The sequence below is a fragment of the Cimex lectularius genome, unplaced genomic scaffold (assembly GCF_000648675.2).
Source record: "Cimex lectularius strain Harlan isolate CLEC.00 unplaced genomic scaffold, Clec_2.1 scaffold365, whole genome shotgun sequence".
Lineage (NCBI taxonomy): Eukaryota > Metazoa > Arthropoda > Insecta > Hemiptera > Cimicidae > Cimex > Cimex lectularius.
The window spans coordinates 224,807-244,114 of record NW_019392896.1 but is presented as its reverse complement, the minus strand read 5'-3'; the positions used below and the strand labels follow the sequence as shown (position 1 = coordinate 244,114).

Genomic DNA, 19,308 nt, shown 5'->3' with positions numbered 1-19,308 from the left:
TATATTTGTTATAGAATATTTTTAAAACTTTGTAACATATCTTTAGCTTAATTAGATGTTAATAGTCGTTCGATGGCATTTACAAATTTGTATGTATATACTTGGTTTAAATTCGGATCATATGTGGGTTGTCGTTTGTCCATTGGATGGTTTCAAATCTCGATCCGTGTTGTTTATTTATTTATTTTTTTAATGTTTATATTTTAATAATTCTTTCGAAGTTTTTTATATTTGGCAGTAAAAACGATTATTTAATTTAAATTTTTATTTGTTCTATGGCAGTTCGAGAAACGCATCATAGAAGAAATGCATTGGTCGAATATACTTGTTTTTTTTTTTTTAATTGTTTTTTTTTTTTTTTTTTCTATCCAAGGCGATATCGATATAACATTAATGATGTCAACAGCAAACAGGAGAAAGTCCGACAACTCTATAGGCATGGCCTTGTGCTTTATATGAATTTCTGAAAACTGCTTTCAGCGGTAATCCAAAAAGATTTACATGCGGAAACTCTACAGAGATAAAAGTTGAAACTCTTAACTGTTTGGCAATGGCTGCAGGTTTTGAAATCGTGTTTTCTGACGTATGAAATATACGTAACAAATACATACATATCTGTTAGTTTTAGTTTTTTGTACAACCGGCTTACAAACAAAGCTAGTACTTAATTTTTCGAAACAAGACTATTACTCTCGCTCTTTTTATTTCGCTATTTTTTTCTATCTGCTTAGTGTTTAGTTGTAGTTATTAAGAACGAAAAGTGGGGTGGGTATGTTGTTTAATCCCTTTAAAAGATCGTTCTTACTCATAGTTCGTTGTTTTCATCTATCCGGAGTCAAGCTTTTTAATGCTCATCATCAGGTTGAACATCCTTCTACTTGATGATGAGCTTCAAAGCTTGAAATCCGGATAGGTGAAAACAAACTGTAAGTAGAACTATCTTTAAAGAGGTTGTAGTTGTTTTTTTAAAAGTTAAATCTACAAATCTCTTCATTTAATGATTGCTTACTGTTACAAAAAGATATTTCTGCTTTTCTTGACTGGCGCATTCTCAGCAGGCTTGCTCTTCTTGCAGAACCAATCTCTCATCCACTTTCTTTTTTTTCTATTTACATGTGTGTTTTTGACTATTGTCATATTTGTTTACTTAATATAAACGGTTTTTACCTAATGCTATAATTACTGCTATATTTTGAGTCTTCTATTTTAGCGTCCCTGTTTGACTGTCTCAAATCATTAAATGAAAAGATAGTCAAAAGTGGGAAATTTCATCCATTTTTGTTTCTAAATTTAAATTATGTTTAATCAACCAAACTATCATACTTTATGAATTCAGTAAATGTCCTACCTTATTTGTTTCCGAGAGTAAAACTATCGTAAAATAAAAATTTTCTCTTTAAAAAGTCAACGATTTGTAAAGTTAATTTTAATTATATTTATCAAATTAATTTATCAAAAATATTTATTAAAGCTTTGGATTATTTATTTAGAATAGGACTATCTCAAAACATAATCGGTAGTGAGAAATCCTTCGTAGAAGCCAACGCTATAAATAATTGCTCTTAAAATCGCTTGAAATACCCCAGATTTTTTTAGCTTTAAGGAGTGATATGGGTTTTCTACAATATTAATCTGACCCACCTGAAATTTAACCCAAACTTAGCAGCACTATACTTTTGTTCAGATTTGCGTTGAAAGAAAATATAAAATTGTTAAATACTACCGAATACGTATATGTATGTAAGTGTTCTGATTTGTGGACCAGTCAAAATTCCCACGCTCATTTCTATACTGATCTTAGTCCTGAATAAACATTTTTGGTTTTTCCAGAATTTACCAATTACAGTAAATAGTTGAAGAACTAATGATTTCTTCGATTTCCGGTTGTCAAAAATAAACAGACATTTGCGTTTTTTCGGAAATAATTTTATAAGCGCATTATTTTTATGACATAGATTTCAGGATGTGTACTTGCAGTCAACTTTTGATTTTATTTGCAAGTTCATGGTCCAAATTAATATCTAAACGTTTATCAATCAAAAATAAACAATGTCAGCTGTAATCATATATCTCGATTTGTTTTAATTATCATAATTTCCTGCCTTGTAGTGAAGTTAAGTTCATACGTGGCTCATTTAATGCGTATTGTCTTTTTAGTATGTATAATAAATAGCCAGTATAAATTCATTATCAGCTTGTTTTTGCTTACTACTATACACTTGTACTTCTATATAATTGAAACAACGAAAACTCGGTGGTGGTTGTTGGTCTACGAATCGATAATCTTCAGTTTCTCACTCGTGGCGTGAGGCCGAAACTGTTTTGAGTAAAATAAAACCTGCGAGATGATATCAAACCAGTAACTTGATTAAGTGTCAATCGGTTCAACTTAAAAAAAGTATATTTATGCCTATGTTACAGTCAGATATCCCATGCAACGTAAAGGGAATCACGGTATTAGAGTCGGGACCTATATCCATATAAAACGATATTCAAACGATATAATATCACTCCAAATTTTAATTCTGATCGCATATCGGCAGAGAGTTTCACGCATCGCAGTCTTATTTATTTATTATAGAATATTCTACATATATATAGAACTTTATTCTTATTATTAAGTACATTCCAGGAAAATTCCCGAGTAGTAGTTTTACTACTTAGCTTGACATTTATATATAACAGTAGTAAGAAATACGTACAAAATTTATAAGCAGTATAACATATGACATAATTTATTATTCTTTTTATGTAAGGTCTTGGCTGAGATGAAAACGAAGGTCGTGGGTTCGAATCCCGCTCGTGAGACTAAATTTTTCATCTCAACCAAGACCTTACATAAAAAGAATAATTAAGTGAAATAATTAATATGATCAATTAGACCACCAAATATAAATGGATTAATATGGCATAATGTAATGTCTGAGGCGTCCGTTTTAATAAAGCCCAGATTGAGGTTTCCGTTACAAACCACTTGCTCAATATGCTTCTTAAATGTTAGTTCACAGTCAAATAACACGACAAAATCGTTGATTTCAGAAACGTTGTAAAGTATAACTGACGGTTTTTGTCAAAGTCAAAACTAAATCTGGTACATATCGCAATACAATACAAAATAGAAATTTAGTAGACACAACACCAATTATTTATTGCTGCAAATGACAACTTTATTCAAATTTTTCTTAAAGGAATCAAATTCAAACAGCCCAGAAACTCTATGCTGACAAAATTATCATCAAAAGCCCGCTGATAATTCCGTACACTATTCGTGTCGTCCGTAACGAGTTAAATGAAATTCAAGATGAAACATATTTACAGCTCTATTCCTTCTAGGAACTAGGAATTATTTTACTTAATAACTCCGGACATTAATCCCATTGACCAACTAACATAAAAAACATGTGCGAAGGACCAAACTACCAACCTCAAGGGTCATGAGTCAGCACTCCTGGGCCCTAACACCATGTTCCTTTTCACGGACTGTTTTTTTATCTTTTCCAATTTGATTGAATAAATCTGCACATTCCAAGAGAACCGAGCGGAGGAGCAGTAGTGAAAAATACTTCTAACAATACCAAAAAAGATAGATTTAATAATGGTTTTCCACTTTGTAAAGTATGAGGTGTTCCTTTTAATAAAGCCCAGATAGCGGTTTCCTTTAGAAACCACTTGCTTAGTAGGCTTCTTAAATGTTAGTTCACAGACAAATACCACGCCAAGATCATTGTTTTCAGAACCTTTGTCAACTGCAGCTGACTGTGTTTGTCATCGAGGTCCGCCTATTCTCGTTAAAAAGCAAGTAGAGTAATTCATTTACACAAATAGGTACGACCACTTAATTTTTTTAAATCATTCTCAAATAAATGAATTATAAAATAATTTCCTCAAATATTTTTTGTCGTGAAATATAACCATCTTGTGGTCGCAATATATAAAAAAAAAGTTATACAAATCGAAAAAGGTATTTATCTAAAACATAGCGTGATGCAGTCCCAAACAAAGAAATACGCTGTCCTATTATTACCTATGTAATATTTATAGAATGTACCGAGACGTGTCGTCGCACACACATTTCTCCTTTAAACCGGGTCATTTTTCCAATGTTGGTCGCGAATTTGAAGACCAAGTTGCGATCGTTGGCGTACTCAGTACTGGTTAATGCGTATCTTCAGACCTAACTGTAAGCAATTATGCGAGCATATCTGATGAAGAGGGGCACGAATTCGTCTGGGGGGGCAGCTCCCCCCCTCTGCCGTTGTAGTTGTCGACTCTCGCCTCTCAGTGCTCCCATCAGTGTTTACGCTTTCTTCGGGTGATATGCTTCTACAGGATCTAGACTCCAAACGCGAACTACGCAACACAGCTCCGAACGAGTAAGTGATTTGACAAATTCTGCGATTTCTCACAGAATTATTATTAACAGCCGACTCCGATCAGGCAGTTGGCCTCGGTAGACATTTGTCACATACTGTACTGGATTTCCTGTGCCGACTATTCGTGTCATACCCCTTCCACATTCTAAAGATATCTCCATTTTAGCGTAGAGATAAGAAAGCGAGCAAATCGAGTGACCATCGGCCGAAGAACGCCTGACTTCATTTTCCATGACTATCTCCTCAAAATAAACAACGTCCGGTTTATTTTTCCAATAATAACGTAATAGCCTCGCCCCCTATAAGGCAGAGAAAGTTTTGTTAATTAAAAAGAATAAATTAATATAAAAGCAACTAATTTTAAAACGCATTGAAATGGAGTGTTTCAAAACCGCAGAGAGATTTATTATGAGGTTGATGAAATAAACCCCTTCGACATTTTCGAGTTAAATATGCTTAATTACATTTCATAAAAGGTATCTCTAAAAGGTGAAGAATTTCTTGTAAAACGAGAAACATAACTAGAATCGATGGATTCTACTATAAATAGATGTTCTTTACACGCTTTTCTTTGCTCCTATTATTCTTTCCTATCGTTAATACGGACGTAGTGTTTTAACCCCTCGAAGTACTTCGAATTGTCATCGGTCGTTGTTTGAAACTTACACTTTTTTTTCAACGCTCCTGGTTGAATAATTTAAAGTGAAAGTAATTGTTGAAAAACAAGCTTTGTCACGTTGACGTTATGAAAATCGAAAATTAAAAATTGGCATTCAGATTTTGACAAGTGACGATCGGGTGATATACATTTATTGGTGGATATACATGTATACATAATAAAATCGACTTCATTGTCGAAATCAAAATACACTTTGATATTTTGTAGGAGTATATAAATAAGCTGACTATTTTTGAGTTAAGGTCTGCCTCACACATATATTTGTTGCGTATTTGTTTAGAATGAGGGAGTTTGTTCAATATTTCATAAACACTGCAGTATTGTATTTGATATAGTATTTACTTTATCATACTATTAAGATATGCTATGTAAAAATGCTTATGAATAATATTCGATATTTAAAAAATCTATTTTGCATTTGCTGCATGTAAAATCTATTTAAAATATATTAAAGGTTTAAAAAAAATATATCTATACAGGTGTCCTTTTTAGATGTCCCGGCTGAATTTCTCTTGCAACAATGACGCTAGGAAAAAATATACGTGTTTAATATCTTTTAGTCTAGTTTCAAATTTTTCAGAAAATACGTTACTGGGTACCTCAGATACAGTTCAACTTCAAAATTTCAATTCGACCCTATTCATTTCGACACATCATTTAAAGGAGTTTTTACGCTGGAAACAATGGGTACAATCGAATTTTAAATTTTTTAAAAAATGACGAAGTTATGGCAAAATTTGTCAGCCTAATTTCGACGAAGAGCTGAATGTTTTACTGAATGTTCGTGAAAATCCAAATTCTTTTTTCTGAAATGTTGGAAGGATTTTATGTTTTTCCAAAAATAAAATTAGAGATATACTCCGGACGTACAATTTTAAGCGTGTCGCTCTCATCTTGTCCAGCGACTTCGGGACTCTGGTTATGACAGGTGTCTTAACGTTCCTTGCACAAATGTCGTTTTGGGAGGCTGAAAAAACGTTCTTCCATACATCCTGACTGATAAATCCATGTTCACCTGTAATGGCATACTAAACCGTTGGAATTTAAGAACGTGGGCAGAGGAAAAGCCAAGAATTCCGTACTCTTGTCATCCTCAGGTGGTTCACAGTATCAACGTTTGGTGTGGACTTCTCGGAAATAAATTAATTGGGCCTATTTCGTCATTTGTGCAAGGAACGTTATACGCCTATCATACGCTTAGTGATGGAACAGCAACTGATCCGATCTCATATTACGAGCAACACGAATGTTTATTATTTATTAAAAATGTTTGTTTTGTTGTTTACTCTGGAGCGATAAGGAAATTTCTGGGAGTACAACTCGACTGCACGACTCGCAATACCACCTCTATCAATAAAGCAGCTGTACATAATATCAACTCTCTGTTGATCGGAAAAATATGCTCTAAGGTTCATATTACTTGCAATGATTATTTGGAGATCGTGAGATGCGGTCTGGTGTATTACGCACAGAAAAAACAAACATAAATGGAACTTTTTAGAAATGGTTTACATCAACAGAGATAAACACAACATCAATTACAGAACGGACACATGTAAACCCAGTCGCAGCTACGCTAATATCATTAATCAAATTAAACATCAATAACATGTATTGAATATAAAAAACATAATACAACATATAATACATTCATTACATTCCACACATCAAGCATTTCTACATAGTCTAATTCTTCAACAATTTGTTTTTCCTTTCCCTAATTATCCCCGTATATATAATCCTGCAAGGATAATCTAGCCGAACCATACCCATTTTTCCCATAGTCGGCTCCTTTTATCTCAAAGAAGCCGACTCCTAATATAAAAATGGTTTTCTATCCCTTCTTCCTTCCCCACCCTTTTAAAATCCTATGTATATAAACATAAAACCAATATCTCACTGGCATTCTCAACACGATACACAAATGACGATCTCCAAAAAATCAGTATTAACAGTCACTAAACACCACATATTACTTGTAATCTATTTCTTACAGGAATTGAGATATGCTCTCATAATGCAATGACAGAATGTAAACAATAAAGTCAATTAATGTTTGCAGTTAGTGATGAAGCAAATTATTGGCATTAACATCGAAATGTTTTTTTTAAAATTTTTTTTAAAACTTTTTGTCATATTTTGACCAATTTAAAATCCGACTGGACCATTGTTTTGGTGTGTCAGGGTGTGTAGGGTCGTATTTAAAATTTTGAAGTTGAATTGGGACTAAGTACCCTGTATAATTCTTATCCACAAAAAGGTAAAAATTTGAAACTTGACTAAAAATATTAAACATGTATTTTTGTTTTTATCATAGCGTATTGGTCAAGAGAAATTCAGCCGAGCCATCTAAAAAGTATATATAATTTTTGCAAACGTTTTGTAAAAAAACAATTTTTTCGATTTTTTGGACAAATTTCGGATCTGTCCGGGTATTGATTAAAATAAGCCTCTGCGAAAATAAAGACTGACTTTGTAAACAATAACAGAAAAGACTCATAATTTTTATAAATAAAAAAGTCGTTACGACGGTTGAAAATCGATTACAAGATTGATTTTTAATGTAGCTTATATATTATTTTAACATTAAGATGGATCACTCAATAAAAACAAAACCATTAAAAATAATTTTTGAGAAGGAAAAAATAATTGTCTAAAGGCATTAAACAATATAAATTTTGGATATAAAACGACAAATACTAAAATATTGTATATTGACCCTGAAAGTTTTAAAATTAATATTATAATTCGATATTATGCAACAGGAACAAAAATTTTGGAATTGAAAATTTTTTGTAGCATGTACGTACATTTAGCCAGAACACGGGCTATTCCGGTACGATCTGCATTGGGCGAATGAATACCTCATTGAAATAAGTGTTGTGCCAAACGAGTTGATAAATTTGGCTGCTAAATCAAGGCTGGAAGCCTTACTTCACGTATGAAGCTCCCGAAACTGGTTACCTAACTTTAAAAACAGTTTGTCGTGTTTACAATGCACTATTCGTCGAGATAATAGCTTTTAAGGATGAATTATTTTTAATTTAAAATTTGAATATTTTAGTGTTGATATTTTTGTCAAACTTTTCAGACCAAAAACCTTTCTTAAATATAGATTTTTAAAAATTAATAAAATCAGTCTTGAAAATCTTCCATTGGAAACAAACAGAATTTTTCAGATGTTATTTTCTTTTAAGTCTAGGCTAAGCATGAGCCTGTGGAACCGACGAGCTGAGTAGGCATGAATGGAATCTGAATCAGTGTCCGATAATCGTCCTATCGAATTTTTAAATGCAATGCTTGTCTTAAAGTAGATATTATTTTTAAAAGTAGTCCAGCTATACTACTAACAGTACACAACAGACTGTTGTATTCAGTCGTTTGGGAGCTTTGACTAGGTTTTCAGTCAGTACATGAAGCATCATTGCCGTCAAATAGTTTCAATGCATTCGATTAACAGTTTATTCCTCATTAACGTCACATAAAAACGATAATAATTTATGTATGTATATATGGTATAATTTAAAAAATTCCAAACTCCGGCAGACGGCTTTTTGCCATGCTTAAAATTTATGTGTAGTATTTAGTGACCAGTAATTGATGATTATTTGGAGATCGTGAGATGCGGTCTTGTGTGATGTAGATTTAGGAAAACATTTTCTTTATTGTGCCAAGGTTTCGATCATTATTTAGATCATCTTCAGGGCCTGGGATTTACAAACATTGTTTGGATTACACAAATACATGTAAGATGTGAAAATGAATTTATAGAATGATGTACGCAATATAGAAATTTTATGTTTATTCATAGTGTTTGTACTCATTCAAAGTGTGTTTTCTGTGTAGATGTGTCATTAGTAAGATATAAATGTTTTTTGTTTATATATGTTTGATTTTGAAGGAGTGGGGAAGGAAGTAGGGATAGAAATTCATTTTTCTAAGAGGAGTCGGTTTCTTTGAAAGGGGCCAACAAAGGGAAAAAAGTTTGCCGTTCGGGCTTACTTACCTTTTCAGGATTATTAAGGAAGGGAGGATAAATGATTGAGGATTTAGGCTATGTAGAAATACTTTGATGTGTGGAGTGTAATGATTATTTTTTGGGGGCGTCGGTGGCCGCAACGTTTAAGGCGTTGACACGGCGCTCATCTCTGTAAGATAAAGGTCCCGGGTTCGAATGCAGCGGCCCTGCATTCGAACCCGACATACTTACAAATGGGCTTTTTTCAAAAACACCGGCATCCCAAGGTTGGCAACCCACCGGCTGTGGCGAACCCTCGTAAAAAATGATTCTTTTATATGCTGTATCATATATTTTATGTGTTATTGTTATTGGAATTTGATTTATGATATTAGCGTAGCTGCGGCTGAGTTTACATGTGTCTGCTCTGTAATTGATGCTGTGTTTATCTCTGTTGATGTAAACCATTTCTAAACGTAACTTTTTAGAAATAGTTTACATCAACAGAGACAAACACAGGATCATTGTATAAATTCATTTTCACATCTTACATATATTTGTATAATCGAAACAATGTTTTGTAAATCCCAGGCCCTGAAGATGATCTAAACAAATATCGAAATGTTGGCGCAATAAAGAAAATGTTTTTCTAAATCTACATCACATAAGACCGCATCTCACGATCTCTAAATAAGTTTAAAATTTATTGTAAATATATTGTAAACAGTTACTATACTTAAATGTTTCTGATATCTGGACGTCATAATGCAAGCGACATGTGTATATAGTTGCAAACATGTCTATCTACATACATGAATTGTGTGTACCCGCCGATGCACAGCAAGGGGGTTCAATCTTCTCGAGATGTTTGTAGCACTTCCTTCAACTGATGATGACGTTTCTGAACGCGTTTTCCTTCGCCCGGTGATATAATTGTTTGCATGGACAATATGATAAATAAGGCAGAAAAAAACCTTTTTGAAATTCGATCGTTTTGTCCCTATGATCGTGTGTATCTGTTCTGTGAATTATTTACTAAAAGTGTCTCTACCTTCTCACCCATTCATCATTTCTATCAAACACTTAGCCCTAGCTGACCTCGTCAGTATACATTTTTTAATTTTTTTATTTTGTGCATGTGTGTAATTAAAAGTGCGCTTATTCCCTTCAGTTACACATTTACAGATTACAAATTACAAACATCAATTTGTTGAGGGAAGTAATTGTTTACATAAGTATGTAATTGCTTACTTGCGATCTGTCCCATTTTAGTAATATTTTAATTAAACCAATAGCTTTGTTTTCTATTATATTTTACTTGTATTGTTTAACAACATGAGTAAAGACCGATATAACACATTTTAAGTGTGGAATATGAAGAAAATCGTGTTCGAACGTATTAATTACTGATTGTAATATGGTCTTTCATTGTGGTCATCCTATCTTCGCAGGAATTTAGTTTAAAATATTTGTAGAATGGGGTTTCTACTTTTTATCTGACGTTTCTGTTCTCTTTGTTTCCCGCTTGTTATTGAACATTGTTTGTCGTTCGCGTCTTTGTCTATTTGCACATCATTTAAATTTATTGGGTTTGTTAGAATGAAGTCGTATTTGCATTAAAATTAAAGCATTCTGCCTATTAACCCCGTCCCAGGAGTTTGAGGTATTTTTGGAGTAAAAAAATCGTTTTTAAAACTAGTCTTTCAGTAAATAAATTATTTTAGTATAATCTTTCCCCTGATATGTAGGGAGTTCTGAATTTATAATTTTGGTTTATTCTTCTTTTCTTCGTTATTTTTTAATTTTGGTTTATAAAAGAAAAAAATAATTTATTAGAAGAATATGGTGAATAAAAAACCTGAGACCTGCAATTCAAAGAGATAAATGATGTATAAGGGCTCATATTCAAATTGCTCATATAAAATAAATAAATAATTAGCTCAACTGTGTATTCAAAATATAATGATGTTAATTAAAAAAAAAAAAAAAAAGAAATTTATAGATTAAATTGTGAGATTTCTTTTGGAAATATACTTGTGAAAGACCTGTAATTTGGCCATTTACGATCGTCCTGGTTAGCCTATTCTCACTGATTTGGTCTGATTGATATATTTCAGCATATCACCATCAATCAACCGTGAGGATAAGTAGACTATGAGGATCGGAAATGACCAAATTACTATTGAAAGTTAGTCATGAAAAACAATGATTTGTCGCACATTGTTTTAATGTCTACACACACTGTTCCTTCATGCATTATAAAAAGTATTGTTTATCCATAAATTTGTTTTATAATTATTTCATTTTTTCCAGAATTTTTGTCAACAGGAGTTTGCATTTAGAAAATATCAAGTTCTATGGCTTCGATATGGATTACACTTTGGCTGGTTAGTTGTAAATTTGTTATACTATTTATACTTCTTTATAATTTTCATTAATTTTAGGCACATATATACTACAAATATTAATCATATATTCCAATTAATTAAGGTTTTTAGTTGAGATAAAAAAGTCAATGGCACGAGCGGCATTAAATTAATCATATAATTCAATAAAAGCACAATTTTTTCTTTATTTTTAAAGGCTAAATATTGGATACTTTTAATTTTATGTGCAAATCTTCAGGAATCATTAATAACAAAATAAATTTATTGATTTAACTTGGGGTAGAGCAGATGCTATCACACCTACTGTAGTGATAAAACGACCTAAAACTTCTCTCCTCACTATAAATACATTTAAGTTTAGCAGTAAATAATGTTTGTAATTAGTGAAATGTTATGATAATACCCATAAACTGTTACCTAAAAAAATGAAGTATTTTTATTATGTATTAGATTTATTGAATATTTCCAATTTTCATTTTTCTAGATTGTGACAATTCCAGACAATTCCAATTTGTTTGTGCTTCATTTACTTCCAGATTACATTCATAAAAGCCAGTAGGATATTATCATAATCATCAGTTTGTGCAAGCACCAGATTATTTGGATTCAATCAAATAAGTAATTACATGAGATTCAAAAATGAAGAGAGAAAAAAAAACAATGCCTTCACTGAATTATATCACATGTAATGTACTACACAATAATTATTGTATATAATAATTATTATTGTACATTTAGAATACATTAGTATATAAAACAAGATGGTTGGCTATAAACTCCACTTGTTTTATGCAGGTGAAATGAAAAATTTATATTGGTTATGATATTTGATGAAGTATATTTGTTAATAATAATTCAAGCAGTTTACATGTTATCCTTTTATTAATTTAATATAATTATTCTTTAAGAGATTTATTCTTGAGGTCTGGAGGGTGATGAGCCTGTGGCCTGATCATTTAAGTTTTTTAGACCAAAATACCATGCATATCAAAAATCATCAGAAACGACCAAGCTATATAATCACAATTCATCTTTTTACAGAATACAAGTCGCCTCAGTATGAACGGCTTGGATTCAACCTGGTCAAGGAAAGGCTTGTGGATATGGGGTATCCAGCTGAAATTTTAGAATTTGAATATGATCCCTCTTTCCCAGTGAGGTTTGTTAAAATGATTAGTTTAACTGTTCAAACTGAAATTTTAATCATATTTGGATTTCAGAGGTCTTTGGTTTGATGCTCAATATGGAAACCTCCTAAAAGTTGATGCTTATGGAAATATATTAGTTTGTGTACATGGATTTCAGTTTTTGAAACAGTAAGTTTCTTTTTCAGAGCAACTTTCTCATGTATTTCATGTCGTTTTGGTTGTGTGACATATATTATATGTGACATATATATTTCTAGTTCTCAGGTTTATGAATTATATCCTAACAAATTTCTTCAGTTGGACGAATCGAGGGTATATGTATTAAATACACTTTTCAATCTCCCCGAAACATATCTTCTTGCCTGTTTAGTTGACTTTTTCACAAATTCTCCTCAATACTCTTGGTAATTATCAATTTTTTTTTTTTAGCTAGCAAGTTTTTATGATTGTTATTGTTTTATTTAATTTTTCTTCAGTAAGGATAAGACAGGAGTTACTTGTGGAGACCTATTTATGTCTTTTAAATCAATATTTCAAGATGTGAGAAGTGCTGTTGATTGGATTCACTTGCAGGTAATAGAGAAATATTGTTTTACAAAACCATTTTTAAAAATTATTTTAACAATAGTGATTTGGGTCTGCGTTAGTAAAAACCTTCAAAATGTGCAATAAAAACCTCAAAACATGAAAAAAAGGTTAATGAATCTAAAAATTCTCGTTTAACAGTTACATTTTTTTACATAATAAAATTAATTCTTGTCTTAAACATGGTATACAATGTGATTGTTAGAGTACATTTATTTTTAAAACACAACACACAAATATACAATTAAATTTAAAATTATACACTAGATAACAATAATAAAGTAAGTTTTAAACTATTCATAAAATAACAAATATGCAGGTACCATCAACTTTACATTTAAAAAATAAAGTAAAATAAATTAATTTTTCATTGTAATTCACCACATATATTTAGTTTTTTCTATCAGGTTGTACTACCTTTCATTTCCAGAATGTGTTTCAAAAGAGAAAAGATCCGGTTAGTTCATCATTGCAAAAATAAATACATAATTAAATAAAAACATTTATAAAAAAAATTATACTATTGGTCTCATGTTCTTATAGTCCTGTAGTCACCATTTTTGAACTTGGTACAATCTTTTGGGTTTGATTGAGGTATATTTAACCTTGCTAACTTAACAGGCATTTTTTTTTTTTTTTTGTTGGTTCTGCTTTCCTCCCAAGCCGAAGAAATGTTGATAAATGAGAGCGAAAACTTCAAAATTGGAACAGAACGGATGTCGAACATAACGTAAAATAAATTCATTTATGCAATACCGTTAACCCATTAAAATTATGTATTTACACTTTGTTTTCGTGTATAAAAAATATTAATAAAAATTTGTTAAAATCCATACAGTAAAATGTAAAAATGCATCTAATTTTGTGCAATAATGACAAAATTCGCAATTTCGTGCAAAAAATAAGAACACCTCTTCAAAGTTCTGCCTTGGTTTCATTCCATTTAAAGATTGAAAACTGGGGGGAGGGGCATAGTGGCCACAGTGGTTTAGGTGTTGACACGGTGCATATCAATATAATATAAAGCTCTGGTTTCGAATGCAGGACTGCAGGATTCAAACCTGTCATACAAAACGGCTTTTCTTCAAAAACACTGACACCCCGAGGATTCATATAATCCATAGTTGATATACCTTGTTTAAAAAACAAAATAATAATAATAAAAGTTAACGAACCTGAATCTGTACTTTGGTGATAAGAGTAACAATTTGCCAGTTGAAAACTCAGAAAGTGAATTTACAACATTTTTTAAATTTAAAATGTTGATGAAATAAAGCATTTTTGATTTAATTTTAAGTAATTTTCATTACTCATTATAATTGGGAAGTAAATTAAGCTAAAAAAAACTTAAGTACATGAAAAAATAAACCTTTAATCTGTAAAATATATTGTCTGAGGATGTACAATACTGAAAGATAGAAAAAAAGAAAGAAAAAGACTGGTCGTATTTTGTTGTTTATTTCAAACATGTATTTTTCTCAATATACTATTTACAACATACTTATTTTAATGTAGCAAAATTAATCAAGGTCAGAATTCATGAGTTTTAATTTTAAAAAATAAATAAGTAATTTGTGAGTTTAAAAGAAACTTCACCAAAACTCCAGAAAGTCATGTAGTGATAGAATTGTTAGTTAAATTTTAATCTATCTGGTATTAGGTGGAATCTTCTTTCAAACCATCACAGTTAAATATTTTTTTATTAAAACTCATGAATTTTTGATAAATTTTGTTAATTTGATTTAATAAGTATGTTGCAATTAATAAAACAATAAAAATACTTACAGTTTGAAATAAACAACAAATATAAGTGTTTTTTCCCTTTAAATATATATAGCATGTAGTTAGTTTGAAGGTGAGTCCAGTAAACTAAGCTCTATTTTTATCGAATCGATAAACATTTCAATGTTGAAACCGCCAGACTGTGCATAGGTCAGCAGTCAGCATTGAACAAGGATAATTTTGCTGTGTAAGAAATTTTGGTAATAATTTCTTCCAATGTATTCTGTATTTCCTTTGAATTGCAAGTTAAAAATTTATGTATATTAAGACAAACTCATGTTTAATGGTTTAAGGGTGATTTAAAATCCATGACAATAAAGAATCTTGATGAATATGTCAAGAAGGATGAGCGGCTGCCAATGTTTTTGACAAGGATCAGAGAAAGTGGTGCAAAGGTTTTCCTCCTCACAAACAGCGACTATCTATTCACTGACAAGATAATGACTTACTTATTTGACTTCCCTCATGGTGCAAGGGTAAATAAAAAGAATTTGTTTTTAAAGCATTTGCTTAAGACATTTAAAATACTGTTTTTCAGCCTGATGAGCCCCACAGAAATTGGAAAACCTACTTTGATATAATTGTTGTCGATGCAAGGAAACCACTATTTTTTGGTGAAGGCACTCTTATGAGGCAAGTTAATACAGAAACTGGTTCTCTCAAGATTGGCTCACACACAGGTCCTTTGCAAAAGGAACAAGTTTATTCTGGAGGTAAATTAGGTTATTAACACAGAAGGAATTTTTTTTAGTATGATGGTAACCAATGGAAGTAAACAACTTCCAACATTGGTTGATTATTAGTTACTTTTAATATTACTTACTTTTTGTATTACAGTACTGATTTCTGGGTACTGCCCCCCCCCCTATACAGTTGTTTTTGAAATATACAAAGCATTTAAAATATTACATTCCTTAACTAGTTATGTCTGCAGGTTGCTATAGCACTATAAAATGAACATTTTTTGTTGTCACAAGTACTTTGAATTTTTTATGCATTTTTTAAATTTAGATAATTTGTTGAAATGTTGCGCACTTAAAAAAAAAAGATTTTTTGAACATTAATGCTGTTATTTGTTATTTTCCAAATTGTAGTAAATTTTCTGCAAATATAAGTTTTTTCCCCGTCATTTTCTATTTCTAATACTTTTAAACTCTTAACTGTTGTGCACAGTTTCTTTTATATATTTTGATATATCTGTAAATATCATTATTTACTATATTTCTTTTATGTTGTTGTAATCCTTTAATTAAAAATTTAATTGTTTTTTGAATGTATGATTTTTTACACGAGCAACTTATTTTACATTAGATATTACTTTTATACATTTTGTCCCCACTGTCTTTTAAAGGTATACGGGGTGTGTATTAAATATTATAAAATTAAGTTTAAAATAATAAAAAAATGTTTTAAAATTTAAATTTTTGCACCACACCAAGAAATTGGTTAAATTATGACAAAAAATATATATTATCCTTGCCTTCTTGTTGATTGTTTCAAAGGTTCTTGTGATGTATTCACAAAGTTGATAGGAGCGAAAGGAAAAGATGTGTTGTACATTGGTGATCATATTTTTGGTGACATTCTTAAATCAAAGAAAATAAGGGGATGGAGGACATTCCTCATTGTGCCTGAGCTTGTTCAGGAGCTGCATGTTTGGACAGACAAGTGCCAGCTCTTTACTGAACTCCAGGCTCTTGATGTCATGCTTGGGGAGATGTATAAGTAAGCCTGCCTACAAGCATTTTATTGTTTACGATTAGGAATTAAATCATCAAAATAATTTTTTAAGGAATTTAGACTCGAGCACAAAAGAAAAACCGGACATATCGAAGCTGAGGACCGGCATAAGGGAGGTGACGCATAAGATGGATTTGTCTTATGGCATGATGGGCAGCCTTTTCAGGTCGGGTTCTAGGCAGACTTTCTTCTCCTCACAAGTTGTCCGCTACGCTGACCTTTATGCTGCTACATTTATCAATCTCATCTATTACCCTTTTAGCTACATGTTTAGAGCTCCTGCTATGCTGGTAAGTAATTGTTAAAGTCTTTATGCTAAATACATATTAACCTTAAGTTCTGGTATCAGTTTCCTGGTGACCTAATTCCTTACGGCTGAAATAATACTCTTATTTATGGTCTGGAAAACCAATCTCTGTGTACTAGTAGCTGCATAAGAGGAAAAGGTCTAATAGAATGTATACCAAAATTGCCCCTTCAGCTGGTGTTAAAATGTTTTTCAATTATAATTAATAGTAATATCAAATAAATCGCCATTGTGTCAGAAATTGGTTCACATTGTCCTGTGAAAGGCAATTTTTTTTATGTTAACACATTCGATACAGCACTGATATGTACTCTCCTGAGATACGGAAAAAATTTGATTGAAGATATTTTTTTTTTCTTCAAAAAATCTTTAAAAAATTTCCAGTAAGCCAAATTTAAGTTTATACCACTAGGTTAGGCTTATGATAAAAATCGTGAATAGAAAGATTATTTTGCCTTTGGGGATTCTTCCATATACATATATATCATACAAATACAAATTAATATTAAAAAATATTACTAAGTGCAAATGAACTTATAAAGATAATGCAATTAAATCCATTATCTGTTAAATTGGATAAAAAATAATGTTATTGTGCGTTAAATGTACACAATATTAAAATATTGTGGAAATTAAATTAATTGAATTCACTTAAAAAATAAATAAATAAATAAAATAAAACAGTATTAATATCATTTTACTCCGTACATCTATATAGTAGTCATAATTGACTGTATTAATTGTTTTAATTAGTTATACTTTTTCTCTAAGGTCTTGGTTGAGATGAAAAAGCTAGTGTCACAAGTGGGATTCGACCTATGAAAATATGCCAAAACATGGGGAACATTCAAATGGTTGTAGGGTGAAATGAGGAGTTGGTGTCTGAGAGGATTGATGTCATGATAGCTCAAGCGGGTAGAGCACCAGCGTATTTAGCCAAGTTGTGTCAAATCCTGCTCATGACACTTCCTTTTTCATAGTAAAAAAGCTTGAGAATATGAGACAAAAAGTTAAAATAAATAAAATATAAAAATCTACACCATGGAATCTTTTCTCTTATAAATGTGGGAAATGTAGAAAACCAAGAGACTCATGCTAGAAAGTGCTTAATTCACTACATAGAGTACAGTTTTATTATAAGTATTTGATGATATAATAATAATTTTGATGCTTTTTAAGATGCCACACGAATCTACTGTTGCCCACGAACAGAGGTTTGTCATGGACAGTCCCATGATTTCCAGGTCTAGAACCTACTCTATCTTCGAAGACGAAAAAACCCCCACACGAGACAATAAAGTAAGTACATTGGTATGTATGTATATAAAAAAAGTTATTCATGTAATAAATTAACAAAGTCACACCTTGACCAAGAGGCTGCTTATATAAACTTTAAAATTAAACTTACTTTAAACTTTAAAGAAAATACAATTTGTGCCCTTGATTTGATGGTTAAATAGGGTTTTCACTTTAATGAATTATAGTTTAAGTGTAGTTGTAGCATGTAGATTCCAATCAATGGTGTAATTGTTTTTATACAATAGGTGTGGATTCCAAGACTTAACGAGCTAACAGTCACTCTGTCCACTCTATGTTACGAGAATTATCAACTGAAACAGTCAAGACAAAAGAACCATCAGCCTCCTCATATTTAACTTAATGGTTATCAGCTCACCTTTCTACTTGGGACTCTTAGGATTGACTATTTTCGGCTGGTTTGTTTAAGATGATTGTCTCAAGTTTTGAGCTTCTTTTGTTTTATATCATCTAACAATTGTTCTCTGGAGAATTGATGGCTCTTGGCTCAGCTGACCCTCCTTTAAGTTGTCTTCATTTGATGATATTAACTTTATAATAGGTTTGTTCCAACCAACCATTCCTGGCTGGTTTTGGATTAGTTCTTTCAACTGTATGTCACTTAATCAGTGTCTCATTGAAACACCAGACTTCTAACCAGAGATTTGGTTTGTGGCAGGTTGGAAGTTTTAATTTAACGCAGGCTTCTGACATCACAAACTGTCTGAAGAATGGTTGAAACAAACATTATACATGTTGCCTACCTGCCCAGCATCCTTTTATATCGGTCCAAATGTCAAAGCCACAAGAGAAACAATCCTGACATGTCCTTTCCCAAATTAGGTTTTCATATGTTTAACATCATGGAGAGGTGTTAAGTCTGAAAATTGTTACATGCAAATTTAGTCTAGTACTAAGGGAAGGAACAAAAAGGTTGCAGGTATCTCCAGCTGAAATGAAAAATGTGAGGGACCATTTTCAGAACATAAGACATGCTAAATGCTTTATTGATAAAATAACAAACATATATCCAACTTTTGAGATATTAAGTTG

The 19,308-nt window shown here is 31.5% G+C and overlaps 1 protein-coding gene across 6 annotated transcripts in view; it reads left to right on the top strand.

The window, feature by feature from the left end:
* LOC106673437 (cytosolic purine 5'-nucleotidase) overlaps positions 1-19,308 on the top strand; it is a 31,630-nt gene that overhangs the window by 11,415 nt on the left and 907 nt on the right. For 5 of the 6 annotated variants that reach the window (XM_014405544.2, XM_014405543.2, XM_014405542.1 and 2 more), the window contains 10 exons: positions 11,324-11,397; positions 12,439-12,556; positions 12,618-12,713; positions 12,803-12,949; positions 13,022-13,118; positions 15,206-15,388; positions 15,451-15,625; positions 16,415-16,637; positions 16,705-16,942; positions 18,139-18,258. In XM_014405544.2, the coding sequence (XP_014261030.1) occupies positions 11,324-11,397; positions 12,439-12,556; positions 12,618-12,713; positions 12,803-12,949; positions 13,022-13,118; positions 15,206-15,388; positions 15,451-15,625; positions 16,415-16,637; positions 16,705-16,942; positions 18,139-18,258 (1,471 nt within the window). Of the gene's footprint in view, positions 1-4,265; positions 4,374-11,323; positions 11,398-12,438; positions 12,557-12,617; positions 12,714-12,802; positions 12,950-13,021; positions 13,119-15,205; positions 15,389-15,450; positions 15,626-16,414; positions 16,638-16,704; positions 16,943-18,138; positions 18,259-19,308 lie in introns of those variants that run through there. The other variant, XM_014405545.2, reaches the window with a different exon arrangement.